Source organism: Phalacrocorax aristotelis, chromosome 3 (genome assembly GCF_949628215.1).
Source record: "Phalacrocorax aristotelis chromosome 3, bGulAri2.1, whole genome shotgun sequence".
NCBI classification, from domain to species: Eukaryota; Metazoa; Chordata; class Aves; order Suliformes; family Phalacrocoracidae; genus Phalacrocorax; species Phalacrocorax aristotelis.
The window spans coordinates 76545266-76564487 of record NC_134278.1 but is presented as its reverse complement, the minus strand read 5'-3'; the positions used below and the strand labels follow the sequence as shown (position 1 = coordinate 76564487).

General features: G+C 38.6%; 1 protein-coding gene across 3 annotated transcripts in view; it reads right to left on the bottom strand.

The window, feature by feature from the left end:
- Window positions 1-1399: 1399 nt before the first annotated feature.
- Window positions 1400-19222, bottom strand: part of PACRG (parkin coregulated) — a 253531-nt gene continuing 235708 nt past the window's right edge. For all 3 annotated transcript variants that reach the window (XM_075088054.1, XM_075088056.1, XM_075088055.1), the window contains one exon: window positions 1400-1748. In XM_075088054.1, the coding sequence (XP_074944155.1) occupies window positions 1588-1748 (161 nt within the window). In that variant the 3' untranslated portion in view covers window positions 1400-1587. The remainder of the gene's footprint in view (window positions 1749-19222) is intronic.

Here is a 19222-nt window from a genome sequence, read left to right as displayed (position 1 = left end):
GGTGATCGCTCATGGCCAGTGGCATCACTTGATGCTGCAGTTCCTCAAAGAGGCAGGAAGAGAAAAAAAATCTTCCTCTTAACTTTTTTTCAATTACAGGAAAGAGAAGAAAGTAAAAGAAAGAAAAAAAATCCTCAGGCTGAAGATCCCACAGACCAGAAAAAGGCAAGTATAATGTCAGCCTGACGACAGATCCAGCTCAGAGTTTCAGCAGGTGGGAAGGCGCTCCCCACGCTTCCACTACGCACCCAAGAGAACAGGGCATCGAAGGAGCTGTGTGTCTCACACAGGCAAGCCTTGCAGGGTGTGAATATGGATGTGGATAAAGCACTTGGAAAAAGTCTCATGAGTCTAACACCAAAGAGTGCATTTCGAGCTCTAGCACTTACAAAGAGACACTTGAAAGTGAAACTTGCATGTATTTTAAGAGCTTCCAGGAACCAGTATAAAAGTAAAATAAGCCCAAAGCCTGTCCTTTTAAAAATCTCGTGCTTTTTAGGCAAAGCTCATATCTCCTGATTTGTTTTGAGCTGTCTTGATATTTTCAAATGGTTGTCCTTGAGAATTGTAAAACTAGTTTGATTTTTGTGGGTTTATTCCATAGAAATGCTAAAAAAGCAATAAAGTCAATCTCAAGAGCATTTCTTAAACCCATGATGATATCCATTCTGTGTTGTGGTTATGTAGGGAGAAACTGAGCAGGAAATTCTAAGGGATTCCTTTAACAATAGTTACATTGTTTGTACACATGTATAGCATAATAACAGAAAAGCAATAGCAACCCTGTAGTTACAAAAAAATACCCAGTGCCCTTTAAAAATATATGTGTATATTCTGTATTTACATAGATTAACGGTGTCGTTAGGGACTGACACACTATGTACATTCTATCTTCCCTCTGATTTATTGAAGTTCTGTCTGGGCTTTTTTTTCTTCAAAACTGTGGTTGTGGCTGATGTTCACCGAGAGGAACCCGAGTTCCATGAAAAGGAAAACACCTGGAAGCTGAGATCAGGAGTGTGTAAGAAACATGAATTAATTTTATGACAGTGCTTTATAATGGACCATATAAATTTTCCCACTGTAATTGGTGTATACATTCAACAGTTTTATTGTATGTCAGTGCACATTATTCGGCACAGCTGCTGGAGAGGCATTGCTGAACTGGTGTTTCTCTTCCATGACAAACACCTATTAAGCAGTCAGCATAAACTCTTCTTGTTACAGCCTCTGACATCACCCTTAGGGCAAGCGGACACAGAACAGCAATTGCTGAATTGCGTATGAAAATTATAGTTTTATTGTCTATACAAGTGAAGGTTTAACTCCGATTCCTGCTCGAGTCAGCTCTGTTATAAAGAAGCGATTCTTTCAGGGAACAAACAAGCACAGTACACCATTGTAATCAAAGGAACAGGCACTATTTATGTATTGGAAAACCTTGTTCACAATAGTGCTAACACTCTAATGCCCCAGAAGGCACTATTTTAGCAGCTGTAGAGAAAAAAAGCATGACTAACAAGATGTCATACACAGTCAGATACAGTTTTTTCAGAGCACAAATGGAATCATCCCATTTGATACAATTCAGTTTAATATGCACGACTGATAAGTAGGGACCATGTATTTAATGTTTATATAAGCAGTTTCTCCACCGCAGCGTTCAAAGGCTTCCAGTGTCTCTTGAATCAGATCTCCAATATTTTCACGCTTCTGCTGGCTGTAGTCAATCCCATCGCCTGAATTAACTGGTTAATAAAACAAAAGAAAAACACAACCAAGAATTACATTAAATTTACTGTTATGCTTTGAAACAATGACATAGGAAATTGCAATTGCTGGTCAGTCACCGTCCCTCTATTAGAAACTTTGCTCTGGACACAAAACAAAGCTTAATTTGAAAACAGGATGGTTTTGGTATCTCTTTAAGGCTCTGCTCAGGCTCCGACTTTGTATGCCTTCAAAATTTGTTTATGTACACATTACTTCAGTATCTAAGCGAAAATCCTAATAAAAATAAACACATTATAAGATAAAGATGGACTGTCTCTTACACGCTTAATCTCTTAAGACCATTACTTCTTTATTTCTAACATTGCTTAACTAGGACAAAATTCTATTGCCAGATGCATAAACACCTATCTACAAAATGTGACTTAAGCTAGACTTGTTATGGTTTGAAATCTTAAATAGGTATTGTTTTGGGATTTTTCCATGTTAGACGTCCTTATTCACAAACTTATGTTGTTTCTGATAGAGGGGATGTCATGTGGCCTAAAAGAGATGTTTAGAGTATAACATGGTACTCATTCAATTTCTGCTCCCTGAAAAATGTGTAAAATTAAATCAATGCCAAAAGGACAAATTATTGCAGCCCCCAGATGCAGTAACATTTACTGCTGCTTTCTCTAACATGGACTAGCGGGGGTGAGACACATTCATACATACATGGGGTAATTCTTTAAAAAAAGATAACGTGAACAACCGTGGCAACAAAAAATACAAGATTAAGAAATAACTTCACCTGCAATGATGCTGAGAGATTTAAAGGAGGAAAATGTATTTCATTTTGTTTTAAAACAAAATTTTGAAAACTATCTTAATGTGGGTATATTCCAACACATATATCAAGAATTATTTGGTAGGAGCGTAACGTCGTCAGAAGAGGTGCGGTGTAGTGGCCAGGTGGAGCAGCTGTCACACTGCTGTAGGGAGGTCAGTGGTCTCGCTCCGGGCAGTGGTGGCAACGTGCCCGAGTTATACTTTTAACATCTCAAATAACACTACTGGCTTTTTGACACCCTCAGCCAGACAGGAAAGGACACAAAGCAACGCAAATAACTTCTTAGGTAGTGCCTGCCATTCATATTAGAAGCATGGTGCACGCAAAGGCGAGGGTAGATTTTGCTCCTGCTGCTGCTTCCTCGTCCCCAGGCCAATGGGGTGTACAACTGCACCCGTCCTCACTTCCTCTTCTGGATCTAAGCCCAGGGATCTGGATTTAAATTTTGTGACTTCGTTACCAGTAAAAACTGAAGAACCATGCTCATGAAGAAAGAGCTGATGAACATGGGTAAAAATCATCCTTCTGCTGAATTTTCCTGTAAAATACCGGATTGCATTCCAAGTTAATTATGTGTATAACAGTTTTTCAAACTCCTTACACACATTTGTGTCACTTTGATTTTTGTAAAATGTTTACACAAATACAAATGTGACTGGGCTTCTGAGTGGAAAGGCAGTAACTTTTTTGTAATGATTACTCTTAAGCACATGAATAATTTCCTATGTATTAACCATTTATTTCACTGACATGAGAAGCCAGCATTGTGACATCAAAATTTACTCTAATGTTAGAAATAACAGATTATGACAGTGCATAGAAAACACCAAAACCTATTAAATACAAAGATTGGCTTATACAAAATACTAATGCAAAAAGAAAAGTACATCAAAATTGAGTGCGATTTAGACTAAACGTGGTTTGCTTTTGCAGAAAACAACTGAGCTCAACTGTGCCTCATCACCTGTGTTGCATGTGCACTTCCAGCACTCCCCAGATCACCTGGAGGTATTTCTGATTTCACTAGTTTGAGCAAAGAAAACCCTGAACCTTGACCTAAGTCTTGGCAAATATGTAAAGGAAAAAGAATTACTGACTTTCCAACCATTTGTCTATTATCTGTAATTTTAAGCCTACACACATGCTCTGCTAATGAGCTTACACAGCTTTCATCGCTCTTTCAAATAACTAGTAAAAAAATCAGCTTTCTGGAAGTAATGGTGATACGTTGCTAAGCAAGCTTGGTGGAGGCCAGCAAGATGCCATGATAATGCTGGTAGCAGAGGTATTTTCCAGAATCCCATGCTACAGTCTTTATTATAGAGCACAGCCTATACAATAAATGATGCCTTAGATGCTTGATTGAAAGGTGCCTAAGAGAATGAAGCAATGATGAAGGAAAGTCTGCAAGGGAAGACTGAATGTATGATGTGTAGACCGTCATTACAATTTTATTTTGTACAGACCATCTGTGCTATAGAAAGTTTGTATCCTCAAGACAGCTATAATTCACAATAATGTCATGACACAAGCTACCACCAACAATACCAGAAAGGTTATGTCAGCATCCAGGTCACCTGGCAAGTGCTAAAATAGCTATCTTATGCAGGAATTAACAAATCTTTCAGACAAAAAAGATAATCATTAAACCTACAGAACAACATCCCCTAAACGGATGAGTCAGAATGATCTGCTCAATGCACCTAAGGGTAAATATCTAGTCATAATGGTAATGATGATTAGTTGGAAAGGAATAGCTACTGAAGTCTAGCAGTCTCGCCTTGCCCTTCTCTGGTTTGACTCTATTTTCAAGTTAGTTTCCATGAGAAGCCAACTTTGTCAGCCACAGAAATGTTGCATATGTAAAGTGCGAACATGGATCTGATTCAAGCTCTTTATGAAGTTGTCCTTTGTGAGGGAGAATAAATCAATATGAAAATTCTAGGAAGCACATTTGTCATATCTTTGTCTCAAAGTGAAATGTCTGGCAAATTCAGCATGCATCAAGAACTCTTTTCAGAGCAAATGTTATTTCTGTGCTTAGAAGAAATGCATTGAAGGAATACTAACTCATCTAGAGGATTACAATCAGGAAAAGATTTCATTTTTCCTTCCTGGATCAAAAAGTAAGTTCCCAGTCTCCTAAATCATGCACCAAGGGCTTTGTGGTCCTTAGAGTGTAGTGAAAGGCTTTGCACCTGTCAAGACCTGTGCTAGCTGATGAAATCACCCAGCACACCAAGCCCAGGAGCGGCACTCCCTGCCCTGCCGTCAGTGCTGCCGATGCCAGATGCTGTAGCTGAGGAAACCCTGCTCAGAGCCTCAGGGACTGAACTCAGCCTTTGGCAGCAAACAGAGGAAGATCTGAATTTTGTTTTAAAACATGGTTTGTATTTGAGTCTAGACATGCTACTATTCATGATTCAGGATATTAAAGAAATTCTCGTGTTATTTGTATTTCATCTCATTTCATTCTAAAATGTCAGTAGGGTAATGCTGCAAGTATAAAATTGTATTGCATTAAAGAAGGACAAGCAAGTTTCTCTCAACGCATTAAGAGCTTGATACAGTAGTTTTGAAGTCCTGGGGTGGACAAGAAAGGTAAACCAACCCTTAAAGCTCAGTTAGATCTATTCTTATCTCTGGACATTTGTTAGCATCTGAAAGCATCTGAGACATTCTTTCAGTTTATTAGATTTCACTTCAAGGCAGGCCAGATCTTGAAAAGAGCATTTTTTAATCCCCCCCAATATGTTGAAGTACCCCTCTGTAAGTACCTCACAGATACCAGAGCTTACTCCTGATGGTGGCTGTTCCCAAGGTTCTGCTTCACCGAAAGCACCAATTAAAACCAGAGTTTTCATACACCTGATGTTGTAGGGATGTCGTAGATCCTGGGATATTAGAACTTCCCCAAATGTTACATATCTGAGGAATGTTTAGTGTTGGAGGACAGAATAATACTTAAAAGAGATTTCTAAAGAGACCGTGATGGAAGCCCCTTGTCCCCAGCTTAAGCAATGTTTTTAATCACATTGTAACTCAAAGGCCATTCCTTTATTCTTTAGTGATGAACTTTTAAGTGCATATATACACACATACATATATTTCAACTCGTTGTCTTGGAACAAGTGGGTCCTAGCAGAAATTTTTCAACTACTGCTAGTTAACAACAGAGAGCTCTTGTATAATGGGTTGGGTTTTGTGGTTTTTTTTTTTTTACACAAATCAATAAAACTGCTTGGAAAGATAGGCATCATTCCTCCCCTTCTGAATCTTGAGAAACAAAAATATTGAAAGGTAAACTGACTTGCTCCAAGCCACGGGAGGGATCAGTCACAAATCATGCTTTTTGACTTTTTATTGCAGATGATGAAAGTACTATTTATAGTAAAATACAACTATGGTAAAAATAATTTTGAAGCTGCTCAGTTCATCCTCGTCAAACCAACAGGTATTTTCAGCAATTAGAATGATTACAGTAATCCAACATGCTAACCACTTAACTGAATAAGATTTTTACTTCAAAAAATGAACCGTGATGGGATTGTAAAGAGCCAATGTATTTCTCAGTATGGAATTTATTTCTACAGAAAGGCCTGTCACAGAACAATGTACAGTTAAGCAGTACAAACTAGCATTAAAATATTTTGTGGAAAATTTCAGGACTTTTTCCCATTTAGGAGTCAGCACCAATACCAAGAAATAAATGGAAGCTGATTTCAGCTATGGATTGACATGCATCTGTGTCAGGATTCACATCACATAAGTTCATTGCTCAGGTACAGTTCAGAGCTTAATTGATTTTTCAAAGTCCTCTTGTTAGGATTAGTTTAATTGTCATAAAAGATGTTGGCCTCTTGACCAGAGCGGAAAATGAAAGCTCCTGATGAGTCAGTGTGGTGGGAGGGAGGAGGGCTCCTTTTCACCACTCCTCTCACTGTGACTCAGAACTCTGCTTTGAAATTGTCAGCTCCAGGAAGCATGAGGTAGTTCAGTCTCCCTGTTCATTTCATTGGAAGTCTGTGAAAAGCCATAGGGTAGGACCCTAAAACCCTCCTGTCTGCTAAGAAACAGAGGGACATTGGTGGTTCATTTCACTCAGGTAAAGGAAGAGCCACCAGGGGGTTACAACTTCTGGTCATTACTAACCCAGACAGAAAACCCCGTGTTCCATTCCCGAAGACTCAGAGCAATGTGAACACCAGTTATAAATGTTTCTTAGGACATGTCTAGATTAAGTGCACACAAAAAAACTGGCCTCATGCAGGCTGGTCCCAAAGCTCGAGCATTGGAAAGAAGAGTTCATAGAGTAATTTATGTTGGAAGGAAAGCCTGGAGCCATCTGGTCCAAATGCCCTGCTCAAAGTCAGCGCCATTTTCAAAGTTAGGTCATGTTGCTCAGAGTGAAATATCTGCAGTTGCCCAGCACAGGGTAATCCCAGAATGAGAAATGGTGCAGAGACCCCCTTGAGCTGGCAGAGCTTCTCATCAGCCATTTCGAATGTGAGGAAGGGAAGTGCTACTCCTTAAATATTAAAATGTATTTGGCGAAGGAGGATTTGCTGAAGTTACAGACTTCATAGGGAGAATTATTATGTGTTTTGATACAAAACAAACCTAAACATTTAGCATAGTAACAGTTTCTAACCTCTGTGTATAACATTGCTCTTGCAAGCTTAATCATATACGGAAGAAAGAGGCACAGATTTGGCTGCAAAATTAATAAAATTTCATTAACATCCTTGAAACTATGAAAGCATAATTAAAAAAAAATTAACATGTGTCTTTCAAAGCACTTTAAAACATTAAACCTGAAAGTACCGTAGGTATTTATTTAGCTTAGCTGAAAGCTAATATACCTTAAGGAGGCCAAATCTTTGAATATGCACAGACCTGTTTTTTGACACTATCAACATTTAGAGTTCCCTGTCTCTTGCTTTACTTGGCTCTTCCTTCTATTTTTCATCACTAGTGCTGAGTGTTTATCACTTTACAATGCTACAGTACTGCAGAGATTGCAGAAGAATGTTTCAATCCAAGAAGAAAGCATATATGCTCGGAATTTAAAAAGAATACTAATACAGAGACATTTCTGCTCATCATATGTCTTAGAAAAAAACAATTTGATACTTTTGATATAAATCATAGAACCATAGAATGGTTTGGGTTGGAAGGGACCATAAAGATCTTCTAGTGTCAACCCCCATGCCATGGGCAGGGGCACCTTCCACTAGACCAGGTTGCCCAAAGCCCCATCCATCGTGGCCTTGAACACATCCAGGGATGGGGGGGCATCCACAACTTCTCTGAGCAACCTGTTCCAGTGCTTCATCACCCTCAGAGTGAAGCATTTCTTCCTTAAATCTAATCTAAATCTACCCTCCTTCAGTTCAAAGCCATTACTCCATGTCCTATCCCTACAGACCCTTGTAAAAAGTCCCTCTCCAGCTTTCTTGTAGGCCCCCTTCAGGTACTGGGAGGCTGCTATAAGGTCTCCCCACAACCTTCTCTTCTCTAGGCTGAACAACCCCAGCACCCTCAGCATGTCTTCACAGGAGAGGTGCTCCAGCCCCCGATCATCTTTGTGGCCATCCTCTGGACTTGCTCCAACAGATCCTCCTTATGTTGGGGGCCCCAGAGCCGAACGCAGTACTCCAGGTAAGTATCAATCAGCAAGGTATATCTATCTAAATACGATGCTTCCAAGATTCTCCTATATTCTTATTGAAGGCATTTTGCTTTAGCATAAAATACAGATTCTTTCTATAGTTATCTTCCATATGCAGCTAGCTTTTAGTTATTTCATAAATTAGCATTTATTTTAAAATGTAAGTGCTATTACTATAAATACTATTCAGAAAGTCAACAATTCAGTAAGTGGAGGAAGTTCTCTGATTGGAAAGGAAACATTTGACTGACTTACAATGTTTTACTAATGATGTAAGCCTACTAGAGCTAGTTGTAACTACTTGTAAATTGCTGCAGTATAAAAAAAACCCAAAACCAACAAACCAAAAAAACCCAACTGAAAATGAGCCAAGAGAGCAGCTGTTATCACAGTTTTCCATTTCCAGGAAATGTTAGCAACATCAGATATAATCCTTTCTAAGCCCAGACCTTTTTTTTTGCCCTCCCTAATAGAAGTACAAAAATGAAAAAGAAATCACAGATTTTGTAACAAGTTATATTAGCAAACGTATTTGACCAATGAAGTGAAAACTAAGAAAATATTATTGTGGGTTTTTTCCTCTATAAGCACTTAAACTTCTCCAATGAATTTAGACTTTGAAGTTTGCCTATGTTTCCACTACTGATCAATATCAAACAAAGTAGTATTAAATAATCTTAGATAAACAGCATACTCAACAGGGGGACAGAAGCTGGAGGCTGAGATCTCTGTGGCCTTGGTACACAGTTTACTGTTGCAAAATAATATATTAGGTCACAAATCATGCTTAAAGTGCAACAAGAGTTGCACCACTTATGTGAGTCTGATGTTCTTCCAGTTGTTTTGGATGTATATAACCTAGTACAAAGTAAATACTGTTTTTTAGCTGGAAATCATGTTTGTGTGCACAAAATTTGCAGAGCTTTGCTGGAATGATGTGAAATACATTTGTTCGTCACATTAATTTCTCACCCAAATACAGCATATTAATGCAAAAGGAATTAAAATCATGGAAAAACAAATCTTTGTACATGTGTGGAACAAGCATAATTTATTTTTTAATGTAATTCAAAATGACAAAGCTAAAAGTCCCAAAATGCTTTAAATATTGTTGATATCAGTATGAAATGTAATCCTACAGCAGCCAATTTTTAGCATTGAGTTTATTCATACTTAACCTCAAGGTGCTTCACAATCCATCCTCCCTCCCCCATTCAAAGATTTTTATTAATGTAACCAAAGTGTTCTTGAGGGAAAGCCTTAGGTTTTTCTTTACAAGGCTCAATAATTCATTACTTTGTGTTAATAACTGTTGATGTGTCTGAACATCTGTCATGTACAAATGGAATTTGTTGTGTCTAAAGTCACTGTTCAAAATCGTTACTGTTTAAGGACCCTATTTTGGATAGCTTGCCCATCAAAAATTTAATTGAAAACTAAATGACTTCAATGACTGCTTTCATAACTTCATGACAGAAGAGTGAGCCCTTTATTGTCATTGGAATGCAACCATACAAAAAATAGGTCAATATACTAAAAATTTCCTATCAAAATTATGGGATCAAGTTGTTAGGTATGCCCACAACTTGCTGAATATGCCTGAAGTTGCGAGTTTTCTAGTTTTTCTGTTCCCTAATTAAGCAAAAGAAGCAAGAACCCAAAGTCAATTGAGGGTGTTTTAGCAGTGATTTGAGAAGGGACAAGGAGATGAAAGCTATGAATGGCACTGTGGATTTGCCAAGATTTCTTTAATTGCTGTGGGACAAGGACAGATTTTATGCAGTTTAAAGGACAGATAGCACTGAAACTGGAATGTACTATTTTAATCTCAAGCCAGACACAGAGGAACACCCTGCTTCCCCAGGTATCTGTACTATGAAGGTCAGGATATGTCCTTCTGGTATCCCTTCAGATTTTTGTAATATATATGTTTTTTAAAGTAAATTGAGTAATCTGATTACCGTTTCTTTCTTTTTCCAGTAGGTCAATGCATCTGGTAGTTCAAAAAAAAAAACAACCACCAAACTAAACAAAACCCACAAGCCTTCCCAAGGTATGAATTTGCATTGTTTTTATGAAAAACAGGAAGGACATTAAACTAAATACTTAACAAAAGCTAGTTAACAGCTATTCATTTTACATTAAGAAAAGTGGATAACTGAATTTATAACAGCTTTTCAAGCAAACAGAAAAAGCCAATTTTAATACAACTAAAATGTATTATAACATATAGTTTTTACTTACAAGAATGTAAAAAAGATGAAAAAGAAAGAAAATTATGTCCCCTGGGTGTGTGTATTTCTGCAGATTCACAGCTTTTGAATTGTGAAGGCTGAAGCCTTTTGAAAGCAATATAAGAACCGCACATAAACCATATGCAGACTGATTTTTAATTTTTTTTAAAGCTTTATGAATCTCTCACAAAACTGTCTCTTATTTATCTTTTCAACATTTTCTCTGCATTGTGTAAAGAAGGATAAGTGAATAAGAAGACCTATTTCATCAGTGACTCTAACTGGAAAACACTCACCCTTCTTCTTGTCTAAATTACACCTGTACCTTCTGTTGCTTGACCTGTTATTCAAAAGGGTTGCAAGAATGAAGAAAGTAAGAGGCCCAGAAGCATCCAGCCCAATGTGCTGAATGTCTGAGATTTCTCACATCAAAGTTAGTTTCGTAAGGAGAGATGTGATGCTTTGGGAATCCTGGATTCATAGAATTATAGAGTCAATTAGGTTGGAAAAAAACCTTTAAGACCATCAAGTCCAACCTTTAACCTACCACTTTCAAGTCCACCACTAAACCATGTCCCTACGCACCACAACTACCCTTCTTTTAAATACCTCCAGGGATGGTGACTCCACCACCTCCCTGGGCAGCCGGTTCCTATGCCCGACAACCCTTTCAGTGAAGAAATTTTTTCTAATAGCCAATCTAAACCTCCACTGGTGCAACCTGAGGCCCTTTCCCCTTGTCCCATTTCTTGTTATTTGGGAGAAGAGGCCAACACCCACCTCGCTACAACCTTCTTTCAGGCAGTTGTAGAGAGCCATAAGATCTCCCCTCAGCCTCCCTTTCTCCAGGCTAAACAACCCCAGCTCCCTCAGCCACTCCTCACAGAGCTTGTGCTCTAGACTCTTCACCAGCATCGTTGCCCTTCTCTGGACACGCTCCAGCACCTCAGTGTCCTTCTTGTAGTGAGGGACCCAGAACCGAACACAGTATTTGAGGTGTAGCTTCACCAGTGCTGAGTACAGGGGAAAAATCCCTTCCCTACTCCTGCTGGCCACAGTATTTCTGATACAAGCCAGGATGCTGTTGGCCTTCTTGGCCACCTGGGCACACTGCTGGCTCATATTCGGCCAGCTGTTGACCAACACCCCCGGGTCCTTTTCCACCAGGCAGCTCTCCAGCCACTCTTCCCCAAGCCTGTAGCCTTAAACAGGGTTGTTGTGACCCAAGTGCAGGACTCGGCACTTGGCCTTGTTGAACCCCATACAACTGACCTTGGCCCATCAATCCAGCCTGTCCAGCTCCCTTTGTAGAGCCTTCCTACCCTCGAGCAGATCGCCACTCCCACCCAATTTGGTGTTGTCTGCAAACTTACTGAGGGTGCACTCGGTGCCCTCGTCCAGATCATTGATAAAGATATTAAACAGAACTGCCCCTGGTACTGAGCCCTGGGGAACACCGCTTGTGACCGGCCACCAAACGGATTTAACTCCGTTCACCACAACTCCTTGGGCCCAGCCATCCAGCCAGGTTTTTTACCCAGCGAACAGTATGCCCATCCAAGCCATGAGGATCCAGTTTCTCTGGAAGAATGCTGTGGGGAACAGTGTAAAAGGCTTTACTAAACTCTAGGTAGACAACATCCACAGCCTTTCTCTTATTCACAAAGCAGGTCACCTTGTCACAGAAGGGGACTGAGTTAGTCAAGCAGGACCTGCCTTTCATAAACCCACACTGATGGGGCCTGATCCCCTGGTTGTCCTGTATGTTCTGTGGGATGGCACTCAAGACGATCTGCTCCATAACCTTCCCTGGCCCTGAAGTCAGACTGACAGGCCTGTAGTTCCCTGGATCTTCCTTCCAGCCCTTCTTGTAGATGGGCAAATAAAGTTACATGCAAAAAAGCCAGTGTCTCGAGTTATAGAAACTGTGTGATATACTCTTGTATATCACCTCAATCTTTTGAAGTGATGCTTGAAGGGGCTGGGTGTTGATATGCCAGGAAGGCACTCCTGTAATCTGTGGCACACAGTTTAGTGAGGACATACTACCACTGGCATGAGACTACACCTGAACAAAAAGAAAGTACAGCAGATGGTCATTCCAAACTCTTAATCTTAGCATCTTTTTGTGTCATTTTAAATTATTAAGTAGTAAACTGAAGGAAGAGTGATTTGAGGAACCGGGATAGGAGAGCTCTCCTAACTGAAGCTATGCTGGAAAGTACATCTCCAGTCCATCTTACTGAGATCTTCAAATATTGTTCTGACCAAAGCTAATTTTAAAATGTTATTTTAAATAATGAAATTTAAATATCTTCCTTTAGAGAACCATTTAGCAGTTTTTACTGATATTAAATGAACTGAGGAACCATATATTTCTCTGAACATGTATTTCTCCTGAGATAAATCAGTGAAAGCGAGGTTGGTTGGTGGATGTTGTGAAACTCCATAGCCCATCTCAATGGTTACTAAAAGTCAACATCTCAGGTATGACTGCTTATTTGTCTAGCTTGCCATCAAGACTGCAGGGAGTCAAATAGTGGAGCATGCAGATAATGTGAGCTCCTTAATTGTCTGCTATTTTCATTTGCCTATGAAGAACCACTCCGCTGAATTTGAAAAAAAAACAGAAATAAACTGAACTGCAATGGCAGCTAACAGTAACTATGCTATTGATAACATCAGTAGGTATGTACAAAGACACTTGCACATGTTTTTCCAGTAACCTAACCCAGTACTTAGACCACCTACTGAGATTTAGCAGACTGACACATGCTTGCAATACACAGCAAAACCTTTTTCTCACCACTTATGCAACTTCTGTAAGATTATGTCCTTTATTATCCAATATAAAATCATTATTTACTCTGCCACTGTAGGTATCATAGACTCTAGACTGTGTTTTTTAAAAGGTACTCCTAACTTTTTCACAAAGGGAGTGCAGTGTGAAGTTATTAAAACACAAGCATTTTCATGATGCCTAAATACAATTGTTCATAACAAAGAAGTAATTGCACGCAACAGGTATATATAAAAACAAGAAGATAGGAAATGGTTAACAGTTTTTTTGATAGAAAACTATTATTCATATATATTACTATATTTTAAGACACAATTATTTTAATATCTAAAAATATATATTTATTTTATTACACTTTATTACTTTTGTCCATTATTTTAGAAGAATGGTGTTGTTCCAGTAAAAATTGTTAATGCAGAATCTTTTTTTCTCATTCCACATAGTATTATTCTGAAAAAATAAAAAGAATCATAGGTCCTACCTATAGGAGAAAGAATGAAGAATATATTTTTCTGATTTATGGTGTCCATGATACAATTTTACTGTTGGCATGTATGCGTATAGAATAAAAAATGCTGTTATTTCTTGCATGGCTTACACCTGAAGATTTGCAATCATCCATAAGCACATAACCTCTTACAGCTGTATTTGTTTTTACACTTTTACTGAAAAAGACCTTTAAACTTATCTATTCTGGGACCATGCATAGAAATAAAAATGTTTTTTCTGTGTGCAAACAGGATACATGACATACTCATCAGGGTAAATAAATTGGACCCTGGTTAACACTAGTAATACCTTTATGAAATCTGTACAGGTGCCATCATGTAGAAAACATCCAACTGCTAACCACGCAGCACTTCTAGTCCAGTTTGTAATACTTTTCTTAAGAGCCTTTCGTTTCATTACAAAAGCAGTGAACCTGAACAATAAAGCTTGAAAAAGAATCTTTGCTTCTCAGGTGAATTTGTATTTGCTTGTCCTAAATTACTACAAATATCACGTAACTATAAGCTGATGGAAGTGTACTTATTACAGAAAGTTCATCTCCCTTGCAGTGGTCATTTGCTGTGCTGTGTCGCTGTGCCAGAGCCTTAAGGCATAGGATTAGAAATGTTGTAATTTGTTATTCTCCAGCCAGTCCTGGCAAATATGACACTTGACGTTCTCCAGCATGTAGCTAGAGCATGTTACATTTTGTAATTGCAATCTTAATTGTTTTATTCGTCATTCACTCGTCTTCCAGCCCTTCTAGCCCTGGTGCCTGTCAAGCCTACAACTGTTCAGCTTCGGAAGGTAAAACAGCTCATACACACACACACACACACACACAGAGACACACACAGACACACACACACATGTCAGGACAGGGAGGAAGAGTCAAGGGAAGAAGCAAGTGATACAGCTGAACACTCTCGGTCAACTCAGGCTGGCCTAGAGGTTTATAACTAATGGCCAAGAAAACAGTCAAATAGCGCAGCAGAGTGCAATGTGTTTGACTGTCTGTAAGTTTGCATTTTCATGTATTATAATGAAGAATAAAAGTAAAAAGCTGTCAAGAAAATTCTTCCCTGGCAACTTAAATATGTTTCCTCACACTTGGATGATCTGAGAGTACCTTTTCATTAATAACAATGAAATGGCCATTCCTATGAAGGAAAGTCATGAGGTGTTTTTTAGATAAATTTGGACACATTGAAAAGATAACCTGGAAGACAGCATGACTAATATCTATGTGGGACATATTTCAAGAGTAATATTCTCTTGCAGTTTTCCTGGAATGCTTATAGCTCAGTGGGTAGGGTCAGCCTCCAGAGGAAAGGGAGAAGTAACACCTCACAAAATTCCTTTATCACTTCTCTCCAGCGGGCCACAGAGGGCTGTTTCACCTCCTATGTTGTTTAATGTTAATGGCTGCAGTGAGTTTACAGTTCTCCGATCCAGCTCTGCAGCTGCAGTGCTGAATTGGTACCTGTGGAACCACTAGCTCAAGAGTAAGAGAAAACCCTCCTTCAGAAAAATATCACTGAGCATTGTTGGACAACAGCAGCTGGTGCAGAATGATGACTTTTGAAGGAAACTATGGGATGTTATTTTAGTGGGGAAAGAATAACATATATTAGACTCCATAAATTCATGTGAGCAAAACTCTTGATGAGTCACCAAGAAGTTTCATCACTGAATGGTGATATCTGGAAAGGTTTCCCTGAATTACTTGTCCTAGCACAGACAAAGTTTATTGGGTGCTTGACTGATGAGTAAAATAGACAATTCTTGTCCCAGGGACAAGAATGTGGACATGGGAGGAGTAGAAGACAAATAAAAACAAAGGCTGAAAGTAGAGGAAGGGAAGCTAAGTACATTCATTTGCCTTATTTTTCTTAAGAATGCTCCATAAAGGTTTTAATTTATATGAATATATGCTAATCCATATTAGCATAGTATCCCACTGGATGCCAATTGACATGTTATATGTGAACCTGTTGAGTTTCCACTGTCATTTTGTAGCAAAACATTGTGAAAAGGTAGATTGGCTTACCTGCACCTCTGTAGCTAGGACCCAATATCTTTGCTTTACAGTTCTGAGTAGGAATCCCACCTACTTACAAGTTTGCTTTGGGAAATGATTAGAAGGGAATGTCAACCTTATTAATGTAAGTGTAGGGCTCCTACAGGAATGTGTGCTATCAGCTTAAGTATTGACGTTTTAAGATGGAGGAGGTGAACTGGAGCTGTTACTAATCCATGAGAGGAGAGGTACCAACAGCCTCCCAGTGTTTAAGACCTCTCATTTTCTATAGTCTTCTTCCTTTTAATAGTATGAAAAAAAAATAGAGTAATCCAGAGACCTCTTGCTGGTTTGGTAACATCCTCATTTTATAGAGGCATAAGCTTTCCTCTCTACTTAATATAAAAAAATGCTGAAGAATCAATAAGTCATTTTAGGCATGCTTGTTATCAGATCTAGTGTCTCAGCCATCTGACTCAACAGCTCCTGAAACTGCTGATAGTTGTCTGGCAGAGATTATAACCACTGTCACTGAATCCTCAGAAGTCATGGAAGAAGTCAGGCAAATATCAGTTTATTTACATATCCTACTATTGTAATATATCCCTATCTAGCAGCTCAGATTGGCTTAAAACAGGGGTTATGGTTCTAGCTCTATATGGGAAATGTTACAATAGGATAAGACCTTGATTTTATAGGAGAGAAACAATAATAGCACTCACAATTTTCAGCTAACAGATTGACAATTTCTCACATCCATGGAAGACAACTGTCAAAAGAGTCAGGCAGAATTAGAGACACAGGGCAGGAGACAACATCATGGTGTCAATCTCTTACAGCTGGAATTTCAGACCAAGTTAAGAATTGCAACACTTAATATCTGTCACGTGGGCTCTGCAGGAGAATTGGTAGGGCTGCACTAGACTCACCTCACGGCAGAAAGTAGGAGTTACTTTCCCAAGAGTATCCAAGTGAGTGAAACACTGATCAGTGAGTCTCACAGAGGTAGCCAGTGGGGAACAACAAGCAGAACTGTCTAAAATCTTGCTTTTCTCTGAGACTCAGATGTTTGCATCCACCCATCCATTCCCATGGATATGTGCCGATTTTATTCCACACCTCTTTGCAGTAATAATTTGTTTCCCACAAGTTCTATCAGCTAAAAGATAGCATAAGCTAAGGCCTGTTCTGACACCTCGTATGTGTTATATACCCTACCAACATTTCCTTCAACATGGGGTGAATTTGGATCTCTCCCCTCTACCCAGATGCTTATTTTTTTTCAGAAGCTCTGTCCCTTTCCCAGTTTGACTGAATTTGGACAATGAGTTTAAAAGATATGGGAGTTGAGGTAGGGGAAAGACTTGCAAAACAGAGTAACGTTATGACCCATTCAGCTTTGTATTCTTAGGAAGGCAGGCAAAAAAAGATGAGCAAGGGCACCAATGGCTGCCTTAGTTTTTTCTGTTTGAAAACCTGGTGGTGAAGCACCCTCCCAGGAAGCAGCAAACAAGCCGAGCCTATTCAAATCTCCATGTTTCATGATCAGGGAGATTTCACCTAATTATCAAATTAGTTACTCATGGAGAGAAGCTCTTTTGACCTCTGTGCTTATGATTTGGCAAGGAAGGAACTGTAAGACAGACCTTTTGTTAGACTATGAACTTGTGCCAATGTTTTCAGAGAGACCCAAAGTTTAGCACCTGAATCCAATTTTCAGCAGCTACCTGAGTGGGCCGGTCCTGAGCCCTTACCAGTTCCCAAATGAAGGCTGCAGTGAATCAGAACATCTGTACATGAGGCTAGATATTTAAATGCCTAAATACAGATTTACATGAATACATCTACAGTGCCAAGTTTTAAGTGTTTTAACTTGAACTGACTTCCTAACAGATGGTTATTCTGCATCTATCTTCATTTATTTATGGCTGTTTATGTTTTTACAGATGTAATAACCGATCTGAAAATGATACAAGCTTATTCTTTGTCTTTTTATTTATTTATATTGCAATAACAATTAAAGATATTATTGTACTGCACAGTTTATAGAACTTACATAAAGATGCTTTTTCTGTGTTGTCCTTCCAAATATTAAAGAAAAACTGTGAACATAAGGCAAAGTGAACAAACATAAATGAGGGCTTAGCATCATTTGTAACATTGTAAGCTTAAGCAAGATGTTACCAAAAACTAAACAACCCCCAAAAACATCTGAAAAAAAATGAGAAGACAAAGGCAGATAAAGAAAATATTTAAGTATGTGTATCAGAAGCTTCAGAAAATGGAGTTTAACAAAATCCATGCAAAATTTCTCAATAAGAAAAATCTCATGCTACATAAAATGCAGTTCTTGGTATCATAAGCAGATATAGGTCTGATTCAGGAAACTGTCATGAAAGTGTGTAAGTGATTGCAAAATCAGGACTAAAGTGTATTTATTTATATCAAAGCATTTCCTAACTAAAGAAGCAGCAAGCAAAGCAAGCATGTAAAAAGTATTAAGAAATGAAGGGCCTAATACTGCCCTCAGCTATATTCTTGCCTCACCATGTAAATCAATGAGTTTCAGAAGACTAAATGAGAGAGGGAGTTAGCTTTTCTCTGCCCACTACAGTGATTAATTAGCTTATTTTCAATATTAAAAATACTAGCTATGGTGTTATCTCATAACTTTCTTCACAACACCAAAAGTACAAGAAAACAACAGCTGTCCATTGCCTGTCTAACAGGAAAAAGCACGTGTGACCATGAAACATTGTGAGACTTTGGTAAGAAATGTCATGAGAAAGAAAATTTCTCAGCTTTGAAGTTGTATTTACTTATATGTAAGTCGTAATATCCAGGGAAAGTAAAGTTTGCTGTACTAATTTTCTTACATTACTGTGAAATGCATTTTTAATGTTCGGCTTTAACCACAACCATCTGAAGAAGATTCAGAAGATCATTACAGTTGCCAACATGTATTATACACCTTTATGTGCCCTGTAACACCACTGCATTTGTATTGAGAAACCAGATCTGTACGGAAAGACAAGGAGGTTTTCCCACTGAATGATAAAGATGGTGTATTTCCATAAGCCAAACAAATTCTTCAGGAAACATAAACTCAAAAAATTATTGATGCAGAACAGTTTTTATCGCATCAGCTGCAGAACTCCACTGGGAAAAACAGAAAGGAAAAGCCCTTAGGCCACATTTTGTGTGACCTAATTCTTTCAAGGGTATGTTTCTGCAAATTTTTAGGAATGGACAATGCGAATGAATGACAGTTCCCACCGTTATGTTTTCATGGAATCTCTGCATTACCTCCAACCAGCAGACTTTGTGCCAACACTACAGTACATAGTTTTGTTGCAGAGTTTAATTACTTTTGGATGTAAATGAGCAGAAAAACAATATCAGACACCCAGCAGAAGAAACAGTTATGCTTCTCTAAATTTCTGGT